The 26,993-nt window shown below is 41.7% G+C and overlaps 1 protein-coding gene across 5 annotated transcripts in view; it reads left to right on the forward strand.

Moving 5' to 3' along the window:
* CSPP1 (centrosome and spindle pole associated protein 1) overlaps positions 1-20,464 on the forward strand; it is a 136,190-nt gene extending 115,726 nt beyond the window's left edge. For all 5 annotated transcript variants that reach the window (XM_078783441.1, XM_078783443.1, XM_078783444.1 and 2 more), the window contains 5 exons: positions 5,726-5,856; positions 5,977-6,049; positions 10,219-10,373; positions 10,461-10,596; positions 19,700-20,464. In XM_078783441.1, the coding sequence (XP_078639567.1) occupies positions 5,726-5,856; positions 5,977-6,049; positions 10,219-10,373; positions 10,461-10,596; positions 19,700-19,866 (662 nt within the window). In that variant the 3' untranslated portion in view covers positions 19,867-20,464. The remainder of the gene's footprint in view (positions 1-5,725; positions 5,857-5,976; positions 6,050-10,218; positions 10,374-10,460; positions 10,597-19,699) is intronic.
* Positions 20,465-26,993: the final 6,529 nt, after the last annotated feature.

Raw genomic sequence — 26,993 nt, forward strand, 5'->3', positions numbered from 1 at the left:
ATGTTTTTTGCAATTGTAAATGCAAAACGATTAATCGAACAGTTGAGTTTTGAGGTAGTTGAAAGACAAAAGATGCTGAGCAGGCAGTGAAGAAGGATGTAGTCATACTTCAACACTCCCAAATGCTCACAAAAATCGGAAATGTCGATTTTATTGCAAAGGAAGTGAAGTACAAGACATTCTTGCTGCAAGACATTCTTGAACAGAGCACAGAGGGAGCGCAGTTCAACATCTGAAAAGACAGAACATAATGAGTTGAGGGTCACTCACATAAAGACATTTGAAATTCTCAAAGATTATGTCTGAGAGTATGTCATCATAGACAGCTCTGCTGAATTAATGACGTCGAGCCAAGCACTACAAATAAATACTGAATGATTTGGATGTTGACAGTTCAGATTATAGTATCCAGTTTCTAGTTGATAAGACGTCAAACCATTTTGGACCTGATGTAGCAATTACAAAATCCAGTAAAAAGCAAAGAATCAATCTGTACAATAGACATATGGACAAGGACCAAGCTATTGATTGATTCTGTTCAGCAATATGCCAGTTACTTTGAATCTAAGGCCAGATTTTGACTTGAAAGCCTTTAGCTGCCAGTTTTGTGTGCAAGTGTAAAGCTCATTCATTGGCGTTGTTGGAGAAAGACGACAAGTTCACGAAAGCCTTTGCCAAACCGGGACAGCCTCCAACCATATCCTCAAGTTTGTTTGCAAACCTGGAGGCCTTTTTCTGTACCCTGTATGGGAAACCGAAGCAGACGTCAGTGAATACTGCCAGCCACATCCTCTTCCAACAGAATTTCACACCAAAGCACCAATCTAAGCCTCTGGAGAAAATAAAGGGATCAGATCCTAGCACTCTGTCTCCGTGCATGTCTGTTCTCTCTGAGAAAGTGAAGCGAACAAACCTGGTTACTTTAACGTGGAAGAGAGCAATAACATCCGATCCCCATGTCTGGGAACCAGAGGAGAACAGATGGATTGGTTCCAGAAGATGTTTGTCGTCAGATTGACAAGGACACAGATGACTGGATGATGAATATTATGAGATGGCTGAATACTCTTCTTCCTCTGATGAGGCAGATGGTGATATTGACTGAGAAGTGGCATTCTCCAGTGTAATTGACAAGGATGTCGACGATAATTAAATGTGTGTGATGCCGAGGATGATGAGATGGCGGAATACTCCTCTGATTAGACAGCCACTGATCTGGACTGGCAAGTGGTATTTTAAAATGAAATTTAGTCACTGAAATAACTCTGAAAGATAACTGAAAAAAACGATGTTTTTGACAGTTTTTTGTGAAAAAAGTACAAAATTGCCTTTTTCACCAGAAATTCTGCAGCTGTGGCAAATAAGAAATCGTTGTTTGTGATCAGCACGAAATTTCTATTCAGAAATCATCCTCAAACCTAATGGTTTCAGACACATGATTAAAAGTGCCGTAGCTGTTGGACTAACTGTACTTCCTTGGATATGGAATTATACAGACTTTTTTTTTGCCAAAGCTTTGATTTGGGGCATCATGTCTTTTTGGAAAACTCCCCGAAAATTGGTTTGTTAGTCATTCAAAATGCTCGTAAGATTAAAAGACTCAATCGGCCCCGATCAATTTATGCATCATTTAACTTTATATCAGCGAGGTACAGCTGTTTGGGCCTCCTTGTGGACTCGGTTTAAAAGGGGCAAGAAATTTTAACCCATGCATAAGTTTTCTCTTTCATTTGACTTGATCCAACATTCCATGAAACCAACGATGCTCCTAAAGCTTTGTTAGGTGAGTGGTTTCACCGATTAGTATTGTGCTGGCAGAACATGGGTTTTGTTTTTACTTGGCCTTGCCATATTTCTAGATTAATATCATCGAATGCTGGAATACATACTTGTGGTTTTTTGGGGGGTTTTCTTTTTCGTTCACTTTTTATTTTTCCAGTCTGCTGCTATAGCTTGTTATGGCTCACACTGACTGCAGTGTTACACAGTGCAAGTGTCAATCTGTCGTTTAAATCCAAATGCCAATACGAATTGTGAATGCATTCAGATGAATATTGAACATCCTGTTTCTCAGTCGATGCTTATGCTGGTGTTTGCATTGCGATCGGTGCTGTTGGAGTCCTATTGTTTTTCCTCAAATGTTATTATTTCAGAGATTCCGGTATCGCATCACTCGCTCACTTCTAACTCACTGTCCCCTTTGGTCGTGGAGATATTGCACATTTGCAGGTTCTTTTGCAGTGCCTCCATAAAACAGAGAGCTATGGATGACCTAGGGAGCAAGCCCCTTCTTTCTTTTAGGAGTAGACCATGCACAAATCAACACAGAACCTGTGTATGAAATTTCAACCTGGGATCTCAGCATTATGAGAGTTATGGGATTTTAAACTTGCCGAGGATGGCTCAAGTCTTTCACGAACTGGCTGGCCAGGCTTGATGTTAGACTGAAGGTGAGTGCTGGCGATATCCCACCTACTCTACACAAAAGACATCGAGGGATCTTTACGGTCTACAAACTAATGCCAGCAGATGAGATACCAAGCTTAACATCCATCCGAGGGATGGCACGCAGTGATGAATTGTCCTGCTGCAAAACACCGGGATATGACATTTTATAGCTGGGCCACGATTCACACCCAGGCTAAATGGCTCAGAAGCAAGTGCTCGTACCTCTAGGCTATCCTGCCAGCCATCCAACTAGTTTATCTTCTCATACTCACAATAAATAATCCAAATGATGCATGTTGTCAACCATTGAGATTTCCAAGGAATCCATATGCCACGAAACTTCAGCAACCAAGGATAACATACCAAAGAACAATGTATCCACCTCATTTCTTCCTGCTCAAAGTGTATCCAGACAAGTCCCCTTGTCCCCTGCCTCTCCCCCTTGTTTGTGCATATATCTGTACCAGTCTGCTGTATCAGGCTGGAGTCTACAAATGATTAAATGATTGAGTCTTCCATTTGTGGACCATGTGACTGCAAGAGTTGTTCCTATTGGCTACTAGAGGTGAAACTCCAGACTTTATTTGCAGAAGAAATGTTGTGCCCAGAGGTGGATTTTGACGACCAAGACAATCAAATATTTCAAGAGATAACTGCTCTAGTCCTGTCATGGTGATAAAAATGTGCAGTATGATCCCAACATCCATGTTCCAAGGGATCAAATCCTTCCAGGATCAGTTTGAATATTTTGAGCGTGTTCTACGTAACAATATAAGAGGAAAATGTAAATCAATGATGTCATAGGCCACGTGATTTGGCAGCCATATTGGATTGAACATAAAAAATTAAAATTCAACTTCTCCAGAACGACTGGCTGCAGATATATATATATATATATATATATATATATATATATATATATATATATATATATATATATATATATATATATATATATATATAAACAGTCACGTGAAAAAGTAAGTACACCCCATGTAAAGTTTTGACTTTTTCAACATATTTCAACATACAGCTATTTGATCTTCATTTCAATACTATTGATAGATAAAGGTGATATAATATAACAAATATCATCAAACATTTACATTTTTTAGTCCATTGTATAATTTAAATAAACATAAATGCAAATTTCGCATGTGGAAAAAGTAAGTACACCCTTGGCTCTAATAGGTGGTATTAGAGCTTACAGGCCACTTGGTTATATCATCTAGCCACTCTGGGACGAAAGAATCTGACAGCCGAAAAAACTTCATGAAACTTCAAAAAAGAACATGAAACTTCATGCACATGATCTACTGGACTTGGGCAATATCTGGTGTAAATTTTAATATATGGTGATTGGTGGTGGAATATATGGTGTGACCACATAGGTCACATGGTCTGGTAGTTACGATTTTTTTTGAAGACTAAACCATTAAAATTCAACTCCTCCAGAACTGCTGGACAGGTTGAGTGGAAACTTCACACATATGCTGTTCCCCAAACCTTGGGAATACCAGGGTGTGTTCGAATAAATCATTGGTCACCTGGTCGGGCAGCCATGTTGGATCAAAGGAAAATAAATAAATAATTATTTCTCCACCATAAGGATTGAAGTCAAACTTTCCTAGTATGATATAATCGCCAAGCAGTATAAATGTTAAAAATTTCAGCGTGAGCGGTTGCACAGTCTGACAGCCAGACTTTTTAAAACCTTTTGAAGAAGAAGAAACCTTGCCTTTTTATCTTCTCTTGCTGTGTGACTATATGTCTATTACTTATGTGCTGTTTCAACTAAGTGGAATCCTATGTATTGGAATGTGCCTTTTGACACTTTAGACTGCTGAGGCCCCTTAGACCTTTGAAGACCCTTTAAGACCCCAAAGACACTGAGGTCCCAAAATATCCCAAGGACTCAAAAGACCCTGAGTACTCTTAAGATCCTTAAGACCCCCAAGAACCTAAAGACCCCTAACACCCCCAAGGCTCCCACAATTCTTAAAAACCTCCAAGACCCATAAGACCTTCAAGTCCCTTAGGACCCCAAGATCCTTAAGACCCATTCTATGTTTGTCTATCCATTTGCATGTCCCCACAAATTTTTAATAATCAGAGCTGAGGATCTGATCACATGACAGGGGGGCAGTGTTCAGTAACCATTGCAGTTGCATATTTTACTAAAAGGAAATATAATAACCTTCTGTGGAACGTCGTATGGTCCCAGCGGATGTTGTAAGGTAGGTAGGAGGTTTCAGAAAAATCCTCAATACAGTTATGATTTTAAAATGTGATCGACACGGACCTTGCTCCCAAATCTGGTAGTGAATAGATGACGACGGTTCGCTGGTTTGATAATATCTCAATACAATCGTGATTTAACGTTCTATTTTAATATATTAATACTACACTGTTATAATTACCTCTGCTACCGAAGGTGGATGGTTATGTTTTCACCCCTGTCTGGCTGTTTGTCTGTGAACAATATATCTCAAAACGTTTGACTCAAAAAAATGCGGATTCGGATGAAACTTGGTGGACAGGTTGGGTGTGTGACAAGACCGAATCGATTTGATTTAGGTGAAGATCTGAATATGGATTCGAATATGAGATTTATTTAATTTTTCAAGTGATTTTTCACCATTGAGAGATCGGGCCAAAAACGATATATAACATGTTATAACAAACGTTGTGGATGAGTTCTGACAAGACTGAGTGGAAGAGTTGGGTAGTTGACAAGAACAAGCCGATTAGATTTTGGTTCAGGTCCGAATCCAGATCCGGCCTATCAGTGGATACAAAACATAAACTGTTCAGCCTTTACCAATTGCTGTTATAGTTTGTGATTGGAAATTTAGAGATATTGAGTTTAAAGCAGAATGAGGAAATGATGTAAGGGTTTCCATCCGTGACATTCGTGGATTCCCCATTTGCAGTTTTGCCATCTGCTGTCGATGCCTGACGTTCGACTGAACGTGGCACAGGAATGTGGAATTTATTGCTTCATCGTTTGCCATTCACCGTTTTTCTTTTTTAACCCAAGTCATTCACGAACCGGCTGTCCATGCCTGAAGTCCAAAAATTTTTTTTGCCGTGTTGTCTAACTGATAACTGGTATCCCCACCCAGGTCATACGATCCTCTTCAACTAAAGTATCAAACAAGCCTGGCTGCTCCGTTAGACAATCTGTGTTGTTTTTGAGAGGGATACTTTGATAATTGTGTAAGTTAATTTTGCTATTTGGATTTAACCATGTGATGTTTATGAACTGTTTCCACAGGGCGTCCTTCCTCCACTAATCTGCCTGAAGCTCGATCTAAAAAGCAGGTTCCTTCGGTGCTCAATCAATATTGGCATCAGGGCAACAGGGAGATGGAGAGCGTTAGACAGGTCAGGGGAAAGAAGCGGCAGGTTAGTGAAATTTTAATGCAGCCTAATGTATTTATGCTTCTTTATTTTTTTTCATGGCAAAAGCTCATGCTTTTTTTATTTGGCATTGCAGGTTGTTATCATTGTTTTGTATTCCTTTAGGGATTTTGGCTTCATGCACCTACAGAGAGTCACAGCAAATCTTCCCTGCCCCGGACAGACAGTGCTTTCCCTGGTAAAACCTTTGACTGTGCTGTCGATAATCTAGTGAAGAGGCAAATATCATTTTTGTCTTGCTTTTGTATTTCCTTAAAAATTCAAAGTACGTATATGTTACAGTTAAGACTCACAGAAAAAAAAATTCAGATGGAGAAAATATTTGTTACAACCTGGTGGGGAAGAAAACAGGAGCGAAGCAGAAGTGATGCAATAAAAATCATTGAATGAACAGACGAGTGTGACAAATGCAAGCAGACTGTGTCCCCAAAGTTTAGAATAGTTCAAAAGTCGGTATTGTGATTTGTTAACAGCTGTTAGGGGCTAACGAAACCCTGGTGTTGGGCTAGCGGCTAGGGTGCCGGCTTAGGATCCTAGGATCCTGGGTTCGAATCCCGGTCGATCGCTGAATTAACGCCAGGGGGGTTGACTCAGCCTGTCATCCTTCCGAGGTCGGCTAATTGAGTACCAGTTCACTGGTAATTCCCTGCTTGTCGTTAAAGGCGGCAAAAAGGGTTGGCGTCAGGAAGGGCATCCGGCCGTAAAACATTGCTTCAAAAAGGGGACCAAAAAACCAACAACAACCACGGTTCCCGAAAAAGGCCAACCCCCGCTTTGCAGGGAAAATGGCCTCTAAAGGTGGGTTTTTTTTTTTGTTTTGTTAGGGGCTAACGCACTGAAGGCCTTGGGAGAATAATGCGAGCTAACATGATAAGAGTTCCCTTACAAGGAATTCATTACAGGAGGAGGCCATTAGGCCCATCAAGCCTGCGCTATGATTACCAACCCATTGTTGTTTGTCCATGCTCTATCCTTTCTAAATGCTGAGCATCAACCAAGGAAGCCACACATGCTATTTTTAAATTATATGGTAAGAATTTGCAGGAGTCGGGTTTGAAATGCAGACTTCCCAGACTCGTAGCTAACTTGTTCTTCTTCTCCTCCATTTCCCTTTATAAGGGTTGAGGTTCAATGGCACCAAACTCCTGCTCTGCCTTGACTACGATACTCCTCCACTCCCCTCCGTCCTCAGCCAACTCTCTCCACTCTCCAACCATCTCCACTTTACTGATATCCCTCCTCCAACAATCTCAACTGCAGTCTGCCTCTTTTTCTCCTACCTTGTTCCCTCAACCTATCCGCTCTCTTTGCCATTCTTTCTTCCCCCATCCACACCAAGTGCCCAGGCCGTCTCAGTGGGCATTTCACCAATCTCCCTGTCAAGCTCATCTGCACACCAATCTTCTCCCTCAGTTCCTCCATTGTCCTTTTATCCACCCTCTTTACTCATAAAATCCTACTGACCCAGTTGTTCTCACCAACCCGCAGCCTCTGTTGTTGTCTCTCTGCCAGTGCCACTATATCCAGACAGTAAAGATAGGCCGGCGTTACACAAGACATCAGAACCTTTTCTTTCAATCTCCTTGAAATATTTCTGTCTGCCATTACACCCTCCACCCTCCTCCATGCATTCTCACCTACCTGAATCTCCCTCCGCACCTATGCTTCTGACTTGCCATCCCCGGCAGACTTGCCAAATTCCCGGCAGACTTGCCAAATTCCATTCTTGTCATTCCTCATTTGTTACTTGCAAAATCGAAGATTTTTCAAGTATATTGGTCGGTTGTGTTTGTGACTCTGTTAGTTTGTCACCGGCCTACAGGTCACAATTTTCAACCGATCTTCACCAAGTGGTAGAGTTGGTCAAATGCCAGAAGCCTATTGTTTTTGGGGTCAATAGGTCAAAAGGTCAACATAGGCCAAAGGTCACCAACTTTGCTAAATTTCTAAAATCCTCAATTTTCATCCGATTGACTTGAAATTTGAAGACCACTTGCATATCTGGTCATTGAATTCAACCACCAAGAATTTTTGAAGTCAACATAGGCCAAATGGTCAACATAGGCCAAATTTCTAAAATCCTCAATTTTCATCCAATTGACTTGAAATTTGGAGAGGACTTGCACATCTGGTCACTGAATTCAACCACCAAGTACCTTTGAGGTCAACATAGGCCAAAAGGTCAACATAGGCCAAATTTCTAAAATCCTCAATTTTCATCCAATTGACTTGAAATTTGAAGAGGACTTGCATATCTGGTCACTGAATTCAACCACAAACTATATTTGATGTCAACATAGGCCAAAAGGTCAACATAGGCCAAATGGTCAACATAGGCCAAATTTCTAAAATCCTCAATTTTCATCCGATTGACTTGAAATTTGAAGAGGACTTGCATATCTGGTCACTGAATTCAACCACAAATTATATTTTAGGTGAACATAGGCAAAAAGGTCAACATAGGCCAAAAGGTCAACATGCACATTTCTAAAATCCTTATTTTTCATCTGAAAAATCGTCACTTTTCATCCTGTTGACCTGAGCTTTGATCAAGATTGTAAATTTAAATCTTCATGAAATGGACAATTTGCTGTATCAATGGTAAACTTTTGGGGGAGGGTGTATTTTGCAAGTATCGTGCTACGCATGACGTTTTCTTGTTTGTTTGTTTGTCACCGGCCTACAGGTCACAATTCTAAACCGATCGTCACGAAACTTCACCAAGTTGTATTGGTCGTCCCAATTGAGAAGCCTATTGATTTTGAGGTGAACGGTCATCTGGAGGTCAAATTTCTAAAATCGCCATTTTAAATCCGATTGACTTGAAAATTGAATATCGTTTGTATATTGTCACTAAATTATAAAATGAACTATTTTTGAGGTCAAAAGGTCAAAGGTCAACTCAAGGTCGAATTTTACAAATCATCAATTTTCATCTAAAAAGCCATCAATTTTCATCCGATTGACTTGGAAATTGAACAGCATTTGCACATTGTGTCACTAAATAGGAAAACCAACTATTTTGAGGACAAAAGGTCAAAGGTCAACTCGAGGTCAAACTTCCAAAATCATCATTTTTCATCTGAAAAATCGTCACTTTTCATCCTGTTGACCCGAGCTTTGATCAAGATCGTAAATTTTAATCTTCATGAAATGGACAATTTGCTGTATCAATGGAAAACTTTTGGGGGGGTGACCGGACGGATTTTGCAAGTATCGTGCTCCGAAGGACGTCTTCTTGTTTTTGTGTTTGTAGGTTACCGGCCAAGGACAGCAACGCACATTTTTGGTCAGGTCCAGATCCGGATTCTAGAATTTTTAAGTCGTTATTCACCATTGAAAGATATGGCCAAAAATTATATATGTGCAACAGCTTGTTCAATAGCATGATATCTCAAGAAGTTATGGACGGATTTGGACGAAACTTGGCACAGGTTACACAGGCACTTGAAACAGGTTGGGTGTGTGATAAGAAAGAATTGCTTCAATTTTAGTGAAGAGCCAGATCTGGATTCGACAACTTTTTCAGTATCTGTAAGTGATTTTTCAACATTGACTGATTATGGCTAAAAACGATATATAAAACAATATCGCAATAAGTGGTGGACAGGTTAGGTGTGTGATGTGTGACAAGAACAAATTCATTCAATTTGGCGATGATCCTAATCCGGATCCGGATACTGATGATGCCGAGTCTTCTCGGGCAATGATGGCATTGCATTTCTATGGCTGGTACACACAGGTAAGTGTGTGGTATGGACGGGGGGTCGCCATTCCTCTCCGTCTCTCTGCTGGCCGTTGGGAATTCACTCACTTCCACCTGTGCTGTTTAAGTCAAATGGACTCTCATCCACCAGATGTGAAGAGCCATCTGCCATTTAAACTGCATGTCTGTGGACCGTTACGCTGGTAAGGGGGGCTGACAGGTACTACACCTTGCCCACAGGTGACCTGGGGTTATGCAAGGCAGAATCATCCATCTCCCTGAGGTATCAGAAGACACCCCCATACCCGGATACTGGGATTTTAAAAGTGATTCTTCACTATTCAAAGATGGGACAAAAAACATATATAGCACGATATTTCAAAAGGTTGCGAACGAGTTATGACAAAATTAGATGGGCGAGTTGGGTAGGTGAGAAGAACAATCCGATTAGATTTTGCTTCAAGTGTGGATGCAGATCCGGCCTATCATTGGGATAAAAAACATAAGCTGTTTAGCCTGGTGGAGGTATGTGCCCTTCCGAGTGCTGTTCTAGTTTATTCTTGTTTTGTAAATGTAGCATGTATGTTAAAGAGAAACCTACATGACATAAAAGGCAATCTTCCAATCCTGTACATTTGCAGAAGACTTTCCTGCAAGGATCCCTGCAAGAGCTGCTCTTTCGGACCGATTTTGGGACAAGGGTGCTCCGAACGTTCAAGGTGATGGCAAGCATGTCCCAATAAGCAAAACGTGTCGCAGAAGATGGCGCACATGGAGTGATAAGCCATTTCTACAAGTACGTCCCTTTACAGCTTTTCCTTTCCTCCACTCACCCCAGCCATATCGTCAGAATATTTAATCATGTGCTTATATATTTAACCAGAAAGAACCACGTCAGAAGGAGTGTGAACAGCAAACGCCTGACGATGATTCTCCCAGTTCCCTGAAAAGTGCCAATCTGGAGCGTTTTGGAATGTGTAATGAAGAGCGGCTGTGTAATCTGCATCTCAGCAATGCTGGTAAGACAACGTGGCAGGGCAAGATGCACGTACTTGTAAGCAATAGATAGTGTATGGATTATGTGAGGTAAAAAAAAAAAAATCTAATCATGACATTATAATCGTGCAATAAATGGCAACGATTTTTTGGAACATTATCTCACTATAATTCACCAAATGTCCATCTGTCTGTTCGAGGTACCGTAAAAACTGCTGAACCGATCGCAAAGATATTTTGGGTGTGTAATCCAGGGACCCCTGGGAGTAAAATAAGCTATTTAGTTTTCCCAATTTCAGCTTTGGTCTCCAGCATTCTCAGGTTTGGACTCCCGCATAACATTTCGCGTTTGCATAACGTTCATTGTGACGATGTTCTCATTGTGACGATGTATGTGTTCACGGTAGTGTTTGACGTGACAGTGATAACGTAATTTCATAATGTTTTTCGTTTCGTAATCCTTTAATGAACGTTTAATGTTTAATGAACGTTTAATGCCCTTCGATGTCCGGGGCCGCATGCGCGCTACAGTGGACGGGCCAGTGTGTACCTTGCCCTTCGTCGTCAGGCTCGGGTAAACCGCTGAGCCCCATCCGTGATGGGGACTGGGGCTTGAGACAGTGTCCCACAAATGAGGAATTCCCAGTAAGCGCGAGTCATCAGCTCGCGTTGATTAAGTCCCTGCCCTTTGTACACACCGCCCGTCGCCGCACAAACATCACAATGAAACACAATCACAATTCACATATTCGTGCAATTCGAATAAATACGAATAAATAAATTCGAAGTCGAATATTCGAATAATAATTCGAATATTTTCGTCATAATGAAAACATCGTCACAAACGGGTACTGGGGACAATGTGACAAATGTCACAAACGGGTACAATATTGGAGAGGCCATTGCCAAATCGATTTGTTTTCTCTGGTACGTGTTTCTGGGCGGGTACCGTTTCAGATAAACCGGTAAAATGCCTCCCAAACGGAAAGCCTCATTAACAAAAACGTCCAAGTTTCTTGGCTTCTTGGCTTGGCTTGGAAACATAACATTCACATTCACAAAATTTCTGCCTTCAATTTCTGATATTTCGCCTTTTCATTTCGGCTTCCCAATTGAAGCCCCGCCCGTGGGGCCGGTACCGTTGCTAGTAATCTATGATGGCGACATTATAATCATCCGATAAATCAATAAATTTGGCAAAAAGGCAAAAGATAAACTTGTAAGCACTAGATTTTTAATTTTTTGTCAGGGCAAGTGATAGAGCTTGCATTGTGCTACATTCCGCTAGTGAATATACTTACTAGTGAATAACTAGTGCAGTGCCTATAGAAAGTGAATAAAGTTCACTTTAAATAAAGTATAATATAAAGTTCACAATTTACTATATTTATTTACCACAATAAAGTTCACACGAATAAAGTTGTAATATAAAGTTCACTCCAAATAAAGTTCTTGAATATAACTGGTATAGTAAATATTCCGCTAGTGAATAAAGATAGAGCTCGTGCCTAGAGAAAGTCTACACCCCCTTTCAAAATTTTCACCTTTTGTTGCCTTATAGCCTGGAATTAAAATTGCATTAAATCAGACTTTTTCCACCTTTATTTACACATCGTAACCCACAACTTGCAAGTGAAAAACAAATTCTACAAATTTCAGAAAATTAATTAAGAATACCAAACTAGAATATCTTGGTTGATTCTATATGGTCTAAAAGGGATGTACAGGTCTAAGGGGTTCAAATAGTTTAAACTCTAAAGGGTGAAGGGGTCTAAGCAGTCTAGATGGTCTAAAGTGTCGATAGGGGTCTAATAGTTTAAAGGGTCTATGAAGTCTAAAGGTCAAAAGGCTACATTCCAATAGTAGTTGGTTGTGAAGGTCTATAGGGTCTTAAGGGTGTAAATTGTCGAAATGGTCTTAAAAGGATGAAAAGGACTAAAAAAAAGGACTGAAAGGACTGTCCTCCTCTCTGCCCCTCTCCTTCCTCCTCCCCAACTCTGTCCTCCCCGTCCCTTTTTCTGTTCTTCAAAACAAGAGGATATTGATGACATTAAGAGGTTAAAGTTAAATTTTGATTGTGATCACATTCAATTAAGAGGTTATATCAAGAGTTTTAAATTGAACAATGATGAAACATCATAGCTCGTCCACGACAAAGTCTAGATGAGCTGTTAAAAACCATAAGATGTCCTTCAGTACGTCAAGGCAATGGATCCATTAACATTTTAAAAGTTTTTTTTTTTCCTGCACCCCCAAGGCGGATCAGTGGATCATTTTGAAACTAGGCATGAATGGTTCATGACGTCGATACTCAAACAATAATGGAGCCCTTTTTTCAAATTGCCGTCCAGGTGGTGATTTGATTAACTAATTAAATCAAAATGTAATCTATGTTTGTATGAGTATGTCCATCACATACCGTGAGATGATGATCTCATGAGATTATGAATTCAATGAAAAAAAAATATCAAACCTCTTAATTTAACCTCTTAATTTAATTTGATCTTAATCATAATTTAATATAACCTCTTAATTAAATGTTAACCTCTTAACGTCAATATCCTCTTGCTTTGAAGAACAGGAAATAAAGGGAGAGGGATGGACAGGGAGTCGGGCCAGGGGGGTAGAGGGAGGGGAGAGTGGGGGGGGGGGGGGGGGTGGGTAGGCAGAGGGGGGACGGGTAGGCAGAGGGGGGACAGTCCTTTCAGTCCTCTTTTAATCCTTTTAAGACCCTTTCGACACTTTATACCCATCAGACACCTTAAGACCCTAAAGACCCCAACTACTGTTGGAATGGATACTTTGAGCTTCAGACCATTTAGAGTATTAGACAATTAAGACCCCTTTAGACACACTAGACCCGTTAGACTGTAAAGATCCCTTGACCCTTTAATTTAGACATTTTAACCATTTAAAGCCCTTAGACCTTTCAATACCCTTTTAAGACCTTTTAGGCATTTACAACCTTTAGATCCATTTAGACCAGTTAGACTCTAACTTCTTTTGGACCATAACCTTTAGACCCACAGACCTTTTGACCCCTTCTGACCCTTTAAACCATTACACCCCTATAGAACCCCAACACCTGTATACCCTTTTGACATTGACTATGTAGACCCTTTTAGACCTTTTAAGATCCTTTCAACACTTGCAACACTTTAGACCCCTGCAAACCCTTTACACCCCATAGGCTGAGACCATTTTACCCTGACTAATTTTGGGATGTACCCTTTAGACCTTGAGATCCCATAGACCCTTGAGACATTTTTATAACTTTTGTGATCCTTTTAACACTCTTTCAACCCTTTACATGCCTTTGAGGTCCAAAAGGGTTCAATGGTCCTTCACAGGACAAAAACTAATGGAGCATTTTTCATCAATTCAAGACCCGCTCATCTGACATATTTTTCTCTGAGCGGATACAGTCGTGTAATCAGGTCTTTCAGCCCCCATGGGCCCATCATTTTTTCTTCAGTGTAAAATGATGAAAATGATTTTTTAAATCTCCCTTATGTGTAAAACGACCAAAGGGACATTTAAAATAATTTTGAGCTGATTGGTGTTAGGGGCTTAAGGAAGATGCACTCTGGTGTTGAAGCAGCACGGTCTGTTATCTATCCACTACCCTCATAACTGTGGCATTCTATCAAGCAGGGATTTTACCTCAGAGGTTATGCAGGTCCTTGCTATTGTTTCCGACTAGTTTCTCTTAAACGACTCGACCATGGACCATGAAACCCATGTCTTTGTCTGAGAACTTGTGACATTGTGAAAAAAAAACCTCCGCCATTATGTACTTTTAAAGGTGTATATACAGACTTGGCATTTAATATGGAATATTTTTTTTGTGGGGGTGAACCTACTTTTCAAGATGTCTTAGAACCAAAAGTTCATTGGAATTATGTTGAAATTATTCTAGATTTTGTTAATGTGACCTTTAAAAGAAACAAAAACCACATTTGACATATCGAAACAAATAAATTGATCCTTGAAAGTGATGTAAACTGATATCGAACTCAATTCATGGACAGTACTGTGTTAAACTTCTGTACGTTTTCCAGAAGTATCTCTTTATTTTGCACATTAGCCAAATTTTTTTTAAACAAAAACAAAACTTAAATTATGACTGGGATTACGGACAGTAAAATTACAGTTCAGTACTTCCTGTAACCCCCACGAGCATTCAGGAGAGCACGTACACGTTGAGGCATGCTGTTCACGATATTTGCCAAGGTTTGGACAGGAATCGCTTGTCATGCAGTGACAATAGCCTGCTGCAATTCACACACAGAGGTCAGCTGCTGGTCCAAGTGGTCGATTTGACGCGTTAATTCTGCCCACGAGTTCTCTATCGGATTCATATCCGGGGACATGGCAGGCCACTCCATGTGCTCTACACCACGGTCAGTAAGAAAGTGTTGGATCATGCGAGCACGATGAGGCCGTGCATTGTCATCTTGAAAGACAGTTTCCTCGAAAGGCTGCACGAGCAAATGGAAGCAATGTTTCTTCCAGAACAGCCCTGCACTTGAACTGGTTCAGGTTTCCATTCAGAACAAGCAGGTCAGTTTTGCCCCCTGCATGAAAAGCACCCCAAACGGTCACCCCACCACCTCCAGCTTGGACTCTTTGCACTATACAATCTTTGTTATAGGCTTCATGCACTTGTCTGCGCACTCGGACGCGGCCATCTTGACGATAGACCAGAAATCTAGACTCGTCACTGATGATCACGTGATTCCAGTGTCCTGGCTGCCATTGACGGTGCTCTCTGGCCCACTGCAATCGGCGCTGGCGGTGTTTTCTGGTCAGGCGTGGCTTTCTCAGGGGATGCCTGGCACGATAGCCTGCTTGAACCAGTCGTTGGTTGACTAGCCTTCTGGATACAGGCACATTTGTCAGTTGCTGCCACTCAGCCCTAAGCCGATTAGCTGACTTGGTACGGCCATTGCGGACTAGCCGGTGCAGCTGGCAATCATCCCGCCTTGTGGTTCTGCGGGGACGTCCTGCCCTCGGTATTGGAGTAGGGACACCCCTCTGAGCATTTCGTTTCAGGATCTTTGACACCTGACCTTGATTGATGCCATACTGCCGAGCAATAGCATGCTGTTTCATGCCGGAATTTCGTAAAGCCACCACTCCATGACAAACAGCATTGTCGAGTTGACGGACCATCTTCAGAGGAAGCGGCAATAACTTTTGGAGATGTGCAGCAGTTGTTTTCCACTAATACAGAACACAACAACCCTTGTATACCCAGCTGTGAAGCCAATCATCAAATGCACCTGTCCGTACATTTTGCCACGCCACCTGTGATATAATCCTGTTGTTGACTTCTTGCTGCGACAGACAATCAGTGACATGGTTCTTTGAACAAATAAATCACCAAAGTTTAAAAGAAACTCACCAGATTGATATACTGAGTTAAGAAAGTAAACCCAAGTCAAGAAAAAAATATATAATCCATATTAAATGCCAAGTCTGTATGTATCAGGCATAGGATTATTGTTTTTGGGTCGTTTATTGGCACAATTACCCTGAGCGGGAGGAGGGTGAAGAAGGGAGTGCAGAGTCGGGAGTGGTGGGGTGGTGAAGGAGAGCAAATATGGGATCGTGTTGGGAGGGTGTGGTTGAGGCTTTGTATGGGGGAGGGGGGGATGAGGACTTTTGGTGTGGGGGTAAGGGGGGCGGTTGGGTTTTGGTGGTGGTGGGGAGGGGATTTGATAGATTGGAGTGGGAAGAGGTGACGCCTGAGGATTGAGGTCTAAAAGCAAATGGTTGCTTGTGTCTACAAACCAGGGGGTTTAGGACTTGGGGGCTTTGGAGGGGCTGTTGATGACGGTTGGTTTGTGAGGGGGTGGGGCGTGAGTTGAGGATTTCGGCTTTGTGAGCAGGTGTTGAGGACTTGAGGTTTGTGAAGGGGGGCAGAGTTGAGGGCTTTGTCACGTTTTACATAACGTGGATGTTCCATGGGTCCTTGCTAGTTCATTATAAAGTGCTGGCAAGATAGTATTGATTTAATTAATTATTTTGATTAAAGTGAGCTATTGTCAGGTGGATAGCAGATGTCTGAGAAACTAGATATGCTTGTGTCTACAAATCAAGTTCTTTTCTTGTAGTCATTTACATGAACCTTGTATTCTCTTCCCTTTATATTTACAGAGTAAAACCCATGACAATAATACTGACATGTGTTGTAGCATAACAAGCCCGTCCTGTTTTGCATTTAAATAAAGAAATGGAAACTCTTTCAGTGACTTGCTTTCATGCCATTGCTTTGCCTTTCCCTTGTGCGATCTGTGAATTTTTAAAGGGTTTGAAAGGCCTTCATAATTAAGTGGCATTTCCCTTTGGCAAATACTGGGTGGAAAAGTGACGAGCACACAAAAAAGACTTGATGTCAAACAATGTCTGTACTCCACAGCAATGCTCCGCCATTCGATTCTCAGAGGATCACTGATGTACCTTTTGTTGTAACTGTGAAGTGTGCTCACTTGGTCACCTGTCTCTGAGTTTTCAATTGCCTATCACTTGAAGGACTTTGATGTGTAGAACAAATGTACCATGTTGTTATTCAGTGGGTTTGACTAAGGGACCAAAACAAAGAGTTGCATTCTTCGATCACTTTGGCGTAAGTGTTTTTTACAACCGCTTTCATTCCGCCGAACATATTCAACAGCAATGGAAAACGTTGGTGTCTTTTCCACGTTGGTAGATTAGGTCTGAGAACAACACCTTTGCATTCCAGTGTGGCTCATAAAAAGAGAAAACATCTCATTGGCATCTAAACTCTTTCACATTTGATCCACATATAAATGACTGACCCGTTAAATTACCCAGAATCGATGTTGCTAACCAGACAGACTCAGGGTTAACCAGACAGACTCGAAGTTGGGGTGGCAAATTAAGTTCAAGAGTAGTTGATTCTTCAGGAAATGTATCGAAACAACTGGAGACGATGGTGCTTCTGTGACAACACGTGAGAAAGGGGCGGGTTGAATAAAATTCTAGCCACCCTTATGCCGGAGTTGATATATTTGAGATACAGTGCATTCAGAAAGTATTCAGACCCCTTCGCTTTTTCACATTTTGTTATGTTGCTGCCTTATGCTGAAATCGTTTAAATTCATTTTTTCCCTCATCAATCTACACTCAATACCCCATAATGACAAAGAGAAAACAGGATTTTAGAAAGTTTTGCAAATTTATTGAAAAGAAAAAAATGAAATATCACATTTACATAAGTATTCATACCCTTTGCTATGACACTTGAAATTTAGCTCAGGTGCCTCCCATTTCTCTTGATCATCTTTGAGATGTTTTCTACACCTTGATTTGATTGGACATGATTTGGAAAGGCACACACCTGTCTATATACGGTCTCACAGCTGACGATGCATATCAGAGCAAAAACCAAGCCATGAGGTCGAAGGAACTGCCTGCAGAACTCAGAGACAGGATTGTGTCGAGGCACAGATCTGGGGAAGCCTACAAAAAATTTCTGCTGCATTGAAGGTTCCCAAGAGCACAATGGCCTCCATATTTCTTAAATGGAAGAAGTTTGGAACAACCAGGACTCTTCCTAGAGCTGGCCGCCCGGCCAAACTGAGCAATCGGGGGAGAAGGGCCTTGGTAAGAGAGGTGACCAAGAACCCGATGGTCACTGGCTGAGCTCCAGAGATCCTGTGTAGAGATGGGAGAAACTTCCAGAATGAGTGTTGAGTGCTGCGGCACTCAACCGATATGGGCTTTATGGCAGAGTGGCCAGACGACATGGAAATGTGAAATGTGGGGAGGGGGAGGAGGGAAGGGGAGGAGAGGGGGGAGGGGGAGGGGAGGGAGGAGAGGGGGAGGTGGGAGAGGGAGGGGGAAAAGGGAGGGGGAGGAGGGAAGGGGAGGGGAGGGATATAGATGGTTACTGGCAATTGATCACATCCACAAATGATGTAATCCACTCAATTTATGTACTTTACATAACGTTAATAGGAATACATGGCCGTGTAGATGGGAAATACAGTTTGTTTGAAATACAGTTTGTCTCATCTTCTGTCTCTCACTGTCTGGCCCTCGCCAGACGTTGTTGATTGGCGTTTAGACGTGCCTTAGTCTCATCTTCTGTCTCTTGCTGTCTGAATCTAGAGACACGTTCTTGATTGGCTTGTCGATGGTGAAAAGTATCTTCATCGGTTTCATGGAGTCTCCGATCAGCGATTTTCCTTGCTCGGTGGGTTGAACGCGACAAATTTCTTTTCTTTGGTGCCATTGCCTTTATCACAGTCAGTCTTCATCAAGATTGCAACTCTGCGTCGTGTCGTGGGCGTGGCCAACGTGGCCTCATGCTCCCAGGTGATTGGCTAACTCGAGCTCGAGCGAGCCATAATGCGCTACGTTATGGCAAAAAATATGGATCTAAAGATGAAAGAAAAAAAAACCTATGTGGTGTGAATGGCAATGGTCATTCGATATATTTTCACTTTTACGTTTTGGCTAACTCGCTCGCGAACCTGACGAAGATCCTGAGCGAGGATCGCTACGCTACGCTACGTTATGCTAACGCTACGTTCGCTACGTTATGGCTAGAAATATGGATCTAAAGATGAAAGAACAAAAAACCTATGTGGTGTGAATGGCAATGTTCCTCGCTGGAATGTGAAAAAACGCAATCGCTTTTCGCTCTGAATTATGTGCGAACGCGTAACTGTGAGATTATGGCGGCAAGGTTGGAACATCACGTGATCGCTCTGAGCGAATCAGCACGCTGCTCTGCCACCGGCTCAGATTCCGTGTATAATATTCCTCACTGAAATGCACTGAGTTAAAAATATGGTAAAAAAATATTATGAAATTTTTTTTTTTAGGTAGGCCATGTTCTTCCCAGGCTCAATGGCCATGTCTATGCCAAATATCAAGCACGTGAGCCTCTCCGTTTAGGAGTCTATCGGTAACATTACACACACACACACACACACAAACTGTTTTATTGATATATATATATATATATATATATATATATATATATATATATATATATATATATATATATATATATATATATATATATATGCTGTGTATATTGATGTTTCCTTGATTCTGACACTGATCTCTTGTAATCCCAATGCTGAACAGATGAGCTTTCCCTAAACCAGAGCGACTTGCAGTCACGCCTCACAACTCCTCGCCCTGTCTCGAGTGAATATACAGCCAGTGAAGCCTGGCTACGGATAGATGGTGACGGTGACGCTACACCCCAGATCACGCATCAGAATTATCCAACCGTTCTCCCGCCTCTCTAGCTATCTCAATATATCCAGACTGTTTACAAATCCTCTATATTTAAATTGAAATACATGAGTTTACCCCACAACCATATGTGCTCATTTGTACTCAGGTCTATCATGCTGTTTGTTGGAAAAAAAAACATATTTTGAGGGGACTGAGGATAAAACGGTTTGCATTTTTAGGCTTTCTACTCCTAAAAAGAGAAACTGCACAAATGTATAGCTGTTGTAATAACTTTAGTGAATAATCAGATTTAACTTCGTTGAGCCATTTGGAGATGCTTTTAAATGCATCCTTTATTCACTTCACATTTATCCTGCAGGAAGTTGTTATACTGTCGGCCTTATTCTCCTGCCTCCGCATTTTGCACTACAAGCACTTGGCACAGATCTGTCGCTTGCATTTCCTTCTTCCAGTGAGCCTTCCTGGGAGGCTTTGGTTGTAACTCTTTATTTTTTGACGACGAAGATGTACCATTATTTTTGCAAATGTGAAATTATTGTCTAGAATTGTGTAAGTAAAGATATTTATTCTGGATTTTTATTGACCGAGTGCTGTTGTTTAAGCAAGAGTGTCTGATACGCTGACTTGCAATTATAACCACAACACTAATCCGGGGTGTGTGAATCTTTTATTTGTTTTAGCCCCTAACCTGGCGTCAGAACGATTTGGGTGCTTATTAGTCCCATACCTGGAGAGGACTATAGTTTGCTCTCCGCCTGTCTGTCCGTCCATCCTTCCCACCTGTGGTTTTCTGCACTTTTTCCCATACTCTTTAACATATTCAACTGAAACTTGGTACATCACTTTATTATGATAAGTTAAACAACAAGTTTGAGTTTCGGGGCGTTTTGCCATTTTTTCACGGAGTTATGCCCTTTTTGGACTTGTAAAAATATCACAGGTTTTAAATGTGTCTGTTTTCCACGATTTCCCCCCAATACCCTTCAACATATTGAACTGAAACTTGGTAGGGGACATGTATTGCAAAGCAATTCTCCCTCTTATTTTGAGTGCTGTCTGTGCGTTCGTTTGGAGCCTTTCCTCGAAAATGACGCTGCATTTCTTTCATATTCCACACGTGTATGCAATAACCTCTGGGCATTCGGCACTTCAATTGATTTTTGGATCAGTCAGAAGTCACAGGACACACCATTTATTTCCAAATTTTGGCAATCAAAAAACAATTACAAGATGGAATAGTACAGGATTGTATAAATGTTATAGTATCATTTTGGGAGAGAATAGTGCAGGACTAGGCGTGCCTACCTGTCGCTTCGCTGACCGGTTTAATCAAAACACTACTTCACAAATATTGCATGACTATCGCCAAATCTCAATGAAGATGAAAATGAAGTCAAAAGAGTGAAAAATGGATCTTGTATAGCATGTAGTTGTTGTTGTTGATGCTGTCATGGTGGCTTTTGTTGTTGTTTGTGTGCTCCTTCCATGTACTTTTATATATACAGACTTGGCATTTAATATGGAATATTTTTTTTGTGGGGGTGAACTTACTTTTCAAGATGTCTTAGAACCAAAAGTTCATTGGAATTATGTTGAAATTATTCGAGATTTTGTTAATGTGACCGTTATAAAAGAAACAAAAACCACATTTGACATTTCGAAACAAATAAATTGATCCTTGAAAGTGATGTAAACTGATATCGAACTCAATTCATGGACAGTACTGTGTTTAACTTCTGTACGTTTTCCAGAAGTATCTCTTTATTTTGCACATTAGCCAAAAAATTTTTTTACAAAAACAAAAGTTTAATTATGACTGGGATTACGGACAGTAAAATTACAGTTCAGTACTTCGTGTAACCCCCACGAGCATTCAGGAGAGCACGTACATGTTGAGGCATGCTGTTCACGAGATTTGCTAAGGTTTGGACAGGAATCGCTTGCCATGCAGTGACAATAGCCTGCTGCAATTCACGCACAGAGGTTGGCTGCTGGTTCAAGTGGTCGATTTGACGTGTTATTTCTGCCCACAAGTTCTCTATCGGATTCATATCCGGGGACATGGCAGGCCACTCCATATGCTCGACACCACAGTCATCAAGAAAGTGTTGGATCATGCGAGCACGATGAGGTCGTGCATTGTCATCTTGGAAGACAAAGTTTCCTCGAAAGGCTGCACGAGAAAATGGAAGCAATGTTTCTTCCAGAATGGCCCTGTACTTGAACTGGTTCAGGTTTCCATTCAGAACAACCAGGTCAGTTTTGCCCCCTGCATGAAAAGCAGCCCAAACGGTCACCCCACCACCTCCAGCTTGGACTCTTGGCACTATACAATCTTTGTTGTAGGCTTTATGCACTTGTCTGCGCACTCGTACGCGGCCATCTTGACGATAGACCAGAAATCTAGACTCGTCACTGAAGATCACGTGATTCCAGTGTCCTGGCTGCCATTGACGGTGCTCTCTGGCCCACTGCAATCGGCGCTGGTGGTGTTGTCTGGTTAGGCGTGGCTTTCTCAGGGGACGCCTGGCACGATAGCCGGCTTGAACCAGTCATTGGTTGACTCGCCTTCTGGATACAGGCACATTTGTCAGTTGCTGCCACTCAGCCCTAAGCCGATTAGCTGACTTGGTACGGCCATTGCGGACTAACCGGTGCAGCTGGCATCCCTCCTTGTGGTTCTGCGGGGACGTCCTGGCCTCGGTATTGGAGGAGGGACACCCCTCTGAGCATTTCGTTTCAGGATCTCTGACACCTGACCTTGAGTGATGCCATACTGCCCAGAAATAGCACACTGTTCATGCCGTAATTTCGTAAAGCCACCACTCCATGACAAACAGCATTGTCGAGTTGACGGACCATCTCCAGAGGAAGCGGCAATAACTTTTGGAGACGTGCAGCAGTTGTTTTCCACTAATACAGAATGCAACAACCCTTGTATACCCGACTGTTAAGCCAATCATCAAATGCACCTGTCCGTACATTTTGCCACGCCACCTGTGATATAATCCTGTTGTTGACTTCTTGCTGCGACAGACAATCAGTGACATGGTTCTTTTAACAAATAAATCACCAAAGTGTAAAAGACATTCACTCGATTGATATACTGAGTTAAGAAAGTAAACCCAAGTCAAGAAAAAATATATATTCCATATTAAATGCCAAGTCTGTATATAAAAAAAAAAATTGCTTCGAGAAGTATTACTCTAAATAATTTTGTGTGCATTATATTGCACCATCTTGTCGCTTGCAAAACAGTCATGGCGGGTGAAGTCAGTCGTATTAGAAACAGGAAGGCAAATTTTCCTCCAACCGAACGGGATATGTTTCCAGGTGGCAGAAGATCATATAAAGCTCATTAGGAGTAAATTTTCCAACACCCCAACGAATGATGTGACGAGAAAGCGTGGTTGACGATCACAGCTGCCATCAACAGCATTGGAGACGACTATCGCTTGGCGGAGGAAGTGAAGGAGAAATGGTTCACGCATTGTGTAACGAAGTCGACAGACAACGATTGGTTGTCGTAGGTTTATTAACTCTCAGGATACAGGTCCGTTTCACATCTGCGCCATCTGCACTCTGACGTAACTCCTGGAAACGGAAAGAGACCTGTTTGAACATGGGGAAAGTCTGCACATCCATACATGACACACTGATCAACACGTTTGCAGAATTTCCTTTCAACCTTTGTCCAACAGATGTTTAACAAAGCTGGATCGTCTGCTATTTTGAATTGGAGAAACCTACGTACACGTCATTAGCCACTGATAAGGCGTTATCCGGGCCACAGGAGGCTGGATAAAGTTATCCAGAAAAATCACTAATTTATCTAGCAGATAAAGTTATCCAGGCTTTGAGCAACGGAACCTATCCTTTGGATAAACTTTATCCCCCGGATAAGTGATTTATCTACAAGATGGTGCTTGTCCAGGCTTCTAGCAACCGGGCCCTGGGGATTTGCACATGCAATCCTGTGTTGTGATCAATGCTAAAATAGACCACGCAAATGTGCTCAATCAGTAGGTTGGTAAAAGGGTGTACGTGTGGACAAATGCCACACTTGGTGGTATAATAGTTAGAGTGTCCGCTCTGAGTCTGGGAAATCGGTGGTTCAAACTCCGGCCGAGTCATTATATGCCAAAGACTAATAATGCCTCCGGTGACTGTCTGTGGAGGCATAAAAATGGTACATTCTGCTTCCTTGCTTGATGCTCAACATTTAAGAGGACTGAGCAAGGATAGACAGGGAAGGCAATGGTCAAACCAACCTGGTCTGGAACAGCGTGTCTGTTCGTGCAGTGTGTATATGTATGTATGTCCCTTCCGCTGGCATTTTGCAGGTTTATTCCCTTAAAATTCGTTTTCTCTGCAACTGTTGGTCCGAATGACACGAAAGTTTCACCATAGGAGCACCTCCTGTATAATTTTAAATGATAATTATGACGTCATGGGTTACGTGGTATGGGCGCCATCCTGGAAAAAAACCGAAAAACTTTACACCTCTATCTCCGAAACCGCTCCATGGAAAAAATTGAAAGGTGGCTCGCAAAGTACTCCCCATGGGGAATAACGTATGTTAATGATGACGACACAGGTGCCCTCATTATGACGTCATAAATTGACAAGTGGAACGCTTGATCCAATCAGAATGAAATTGTGTGATCAAGGGATAAATTGGTCGAGGAAAAAAAAAAATGACGCCATGGGTCAGGTGGTTTGACAGCCATATTATTTATGGCGTAGCCCGTACGGCTGTCTGGAACAGGGTTTGTCTGTCTGTCCGATGTATGTATCATGTCCCTCATAAACGTCCACCAATCAGAGCTGAGGATCTGGTCACATGACATGCAGACAGCAGATTCTCCACTCAGCAGATCCAGGCTCTGCTACGCCATTGTTAGACTATCGGTCTTGTTTTTGTCGACAAATGCCATGGGTTGATGGCTGTATAAACACAAATCAAATACACTGGTAGTGCAGTGTAAATGCGGTATGAAAGTGCTATCGATTATAAACATCCATATTCCAATCATTGGTGGCCAGAACACTCTTGAAGGAAACTGAACCCGGTTCTGTCCTCACAGATTTAGGAAAGAAAGATAAACCCCATTATAGAGGTGTTTCTATCCAACATGATTGGTGCAGGGGTAGCACACGTACCTTTGAGCTGTCTCGTCTCAGTCCGATTCCAGACACGACTACAACAGTCGTCGGATTGGTGCATCACAATGTGTTGCAATGGAGAGTGTGCCGTTTCTCCGATGGACGTTAAACTGGGTATCCCGTCTGCTTGGTGTAGTTGGTGATGCAGTGTCCCCCATGGCCCGTCAGCAGGTACTCATTTTGCCGGACTCGGAAGGATAGGGGCTCAAACTCAGGACCCTAAGATTTCAAGCCAGCCACCTTAACTGTTAAGCCAACACGGCGTAATAGTGGTAGTAGTAGCTGAGATGATTACAAGTATATAAATTTGGATACGAAACAGGCTTGATGGACTAAATGTTATTTTGTGTCTCATCTCCTGAAAGTAGTTTTCATTTTTGTTTGTTTTTATTCCTCCGCTGACGAAGTCGCCTAATGCAGTACGTTTTTGGGGTGTCTGTGCGTACGTCCGTTTGTCCGTGCGTTCGTGATCTGTTTTCCTTACTGTGATAACATGAGAATGGCTGAAGGGATTTAAAATCAAACTTGGATCAAGTGTGTACTATGATGTAAAAATGAACTGATCAGATTTTGGGGTCATGAGGTCAAATGTCAGAGGTCATCGAAGGTAAAAATCCTGTTACTGCGATAACTTGTGAACCAGTGATGGGATTTTGACTAAACTTGGTACAAGTATGTATTATGATGCAAAGATAAACCGATTAGATTATGGGGTCAAGAGGTTGGAGGTCCCATTTGGTTAAAAAAAAAATTGTTACTGACCTCACTTTTGAACCAGTGATGGGATATTGACCAAACTTGGTATATTATGATGAAAAGATGAACATATTCGATTTTGGCATCAAAGGTGAAAGCTCAGAGGTCACGTCAGGTAAAAATGTGACAATTGAATGGCATTGAGAACAGCTAAAGGGATTTAAATGAAACTTGGTACAAGTTTGTATACCGATGTAATAATGTTGGCGGAGGCATATCGGTCGACGTCGCAACATGGAAGAGTGTCGTTTTAGTTTCAATGAAATATTTTTCACACCGCCATCACACGTTCATGTTGTATCTCATAGGTTTACATCAGAGATGGGAGCTGGGACCGAAATGATTAATTGTTTCACAGCTCAGGCAGACACTGGGCGAATGTTCGATCTCTTACCCCCTGGGATTATGAGAACATACCTTATTCGGAAACGTAAGCGAAAACGTCAGTACAAAAATGTGAAATACACAACCACCTGGCGATTTGTTATCAACCATAAACCAATCGGAAAAAACGAACCCCCATAAATCATAGGTTGTGGAATACGAATTATGTTATTGAAAGTCGAAGATGCGAAATCGTGCAAAGGGTGCATTCATGGACTATTTAACCTTTCCGACACAATCCAACTGTTAAGGAATATTGTATTTTCATAGCAATGGCTCTATATTTCACGGAGTCTCATGTTTTCTAACGCAATAGCTGGATTATCATCCTTCATTGTCGCTTTGAGTTGCCCGTCCCCATACGAGTGTCTGACGGTACAGGTTACATCTTCACCACCTGGAAATTCACCTACACCACCTAGTGGAGGCAATGAACTCTCTTCTGGTTGCATCGCCTTAATTATTCGTCTTTTAAATCTTGCTTACCTGAGCAGATATACTTGGGCCTTACCCTACACCTGAGCACAGCGACAATTGCAATTGGTTCGGTGCACATATGCCATCGAGTTAAGATGGATAATTATATTATTCAACGTTGATTGAAGATTTGGAAAAATCAGAGATGGGAAAATTTTTCTCATTTTATTCCATAAGTGGGTGACCTTCAGGGTTTGAAAAGAAGTTGCGAGGAGGGTGTTGCCAGGCCGGTCGTACAGAATAATTGAACATTGTAGTTAAGATCATGGGATAATCTGGTGTAGAAATAAGTGAGCAGAGTTTGATGATGGAGAAGTGAATTATGAGCTGTCACTCAGAACCAAAGGCTTCTCATAGTGGAGAACAGGACTAGCAGCATAGCCTAAAGGTATGC

Source organism: Myxine glutinosa, chromosome 8, assembly GCF_964187855.1.
Source record: "Myxine glutinosa chromosome 8, kmMyxGlut1.1, whole genome shotgun sequence".
In the NCBI taxonomy this organism is placed as follows: domain Eukaryota; kingdom Metazoa; phylum Chordata; class Myxini; order Myxiniformes; family Myxinidae; genus Myxine; species Myxine glutinosa.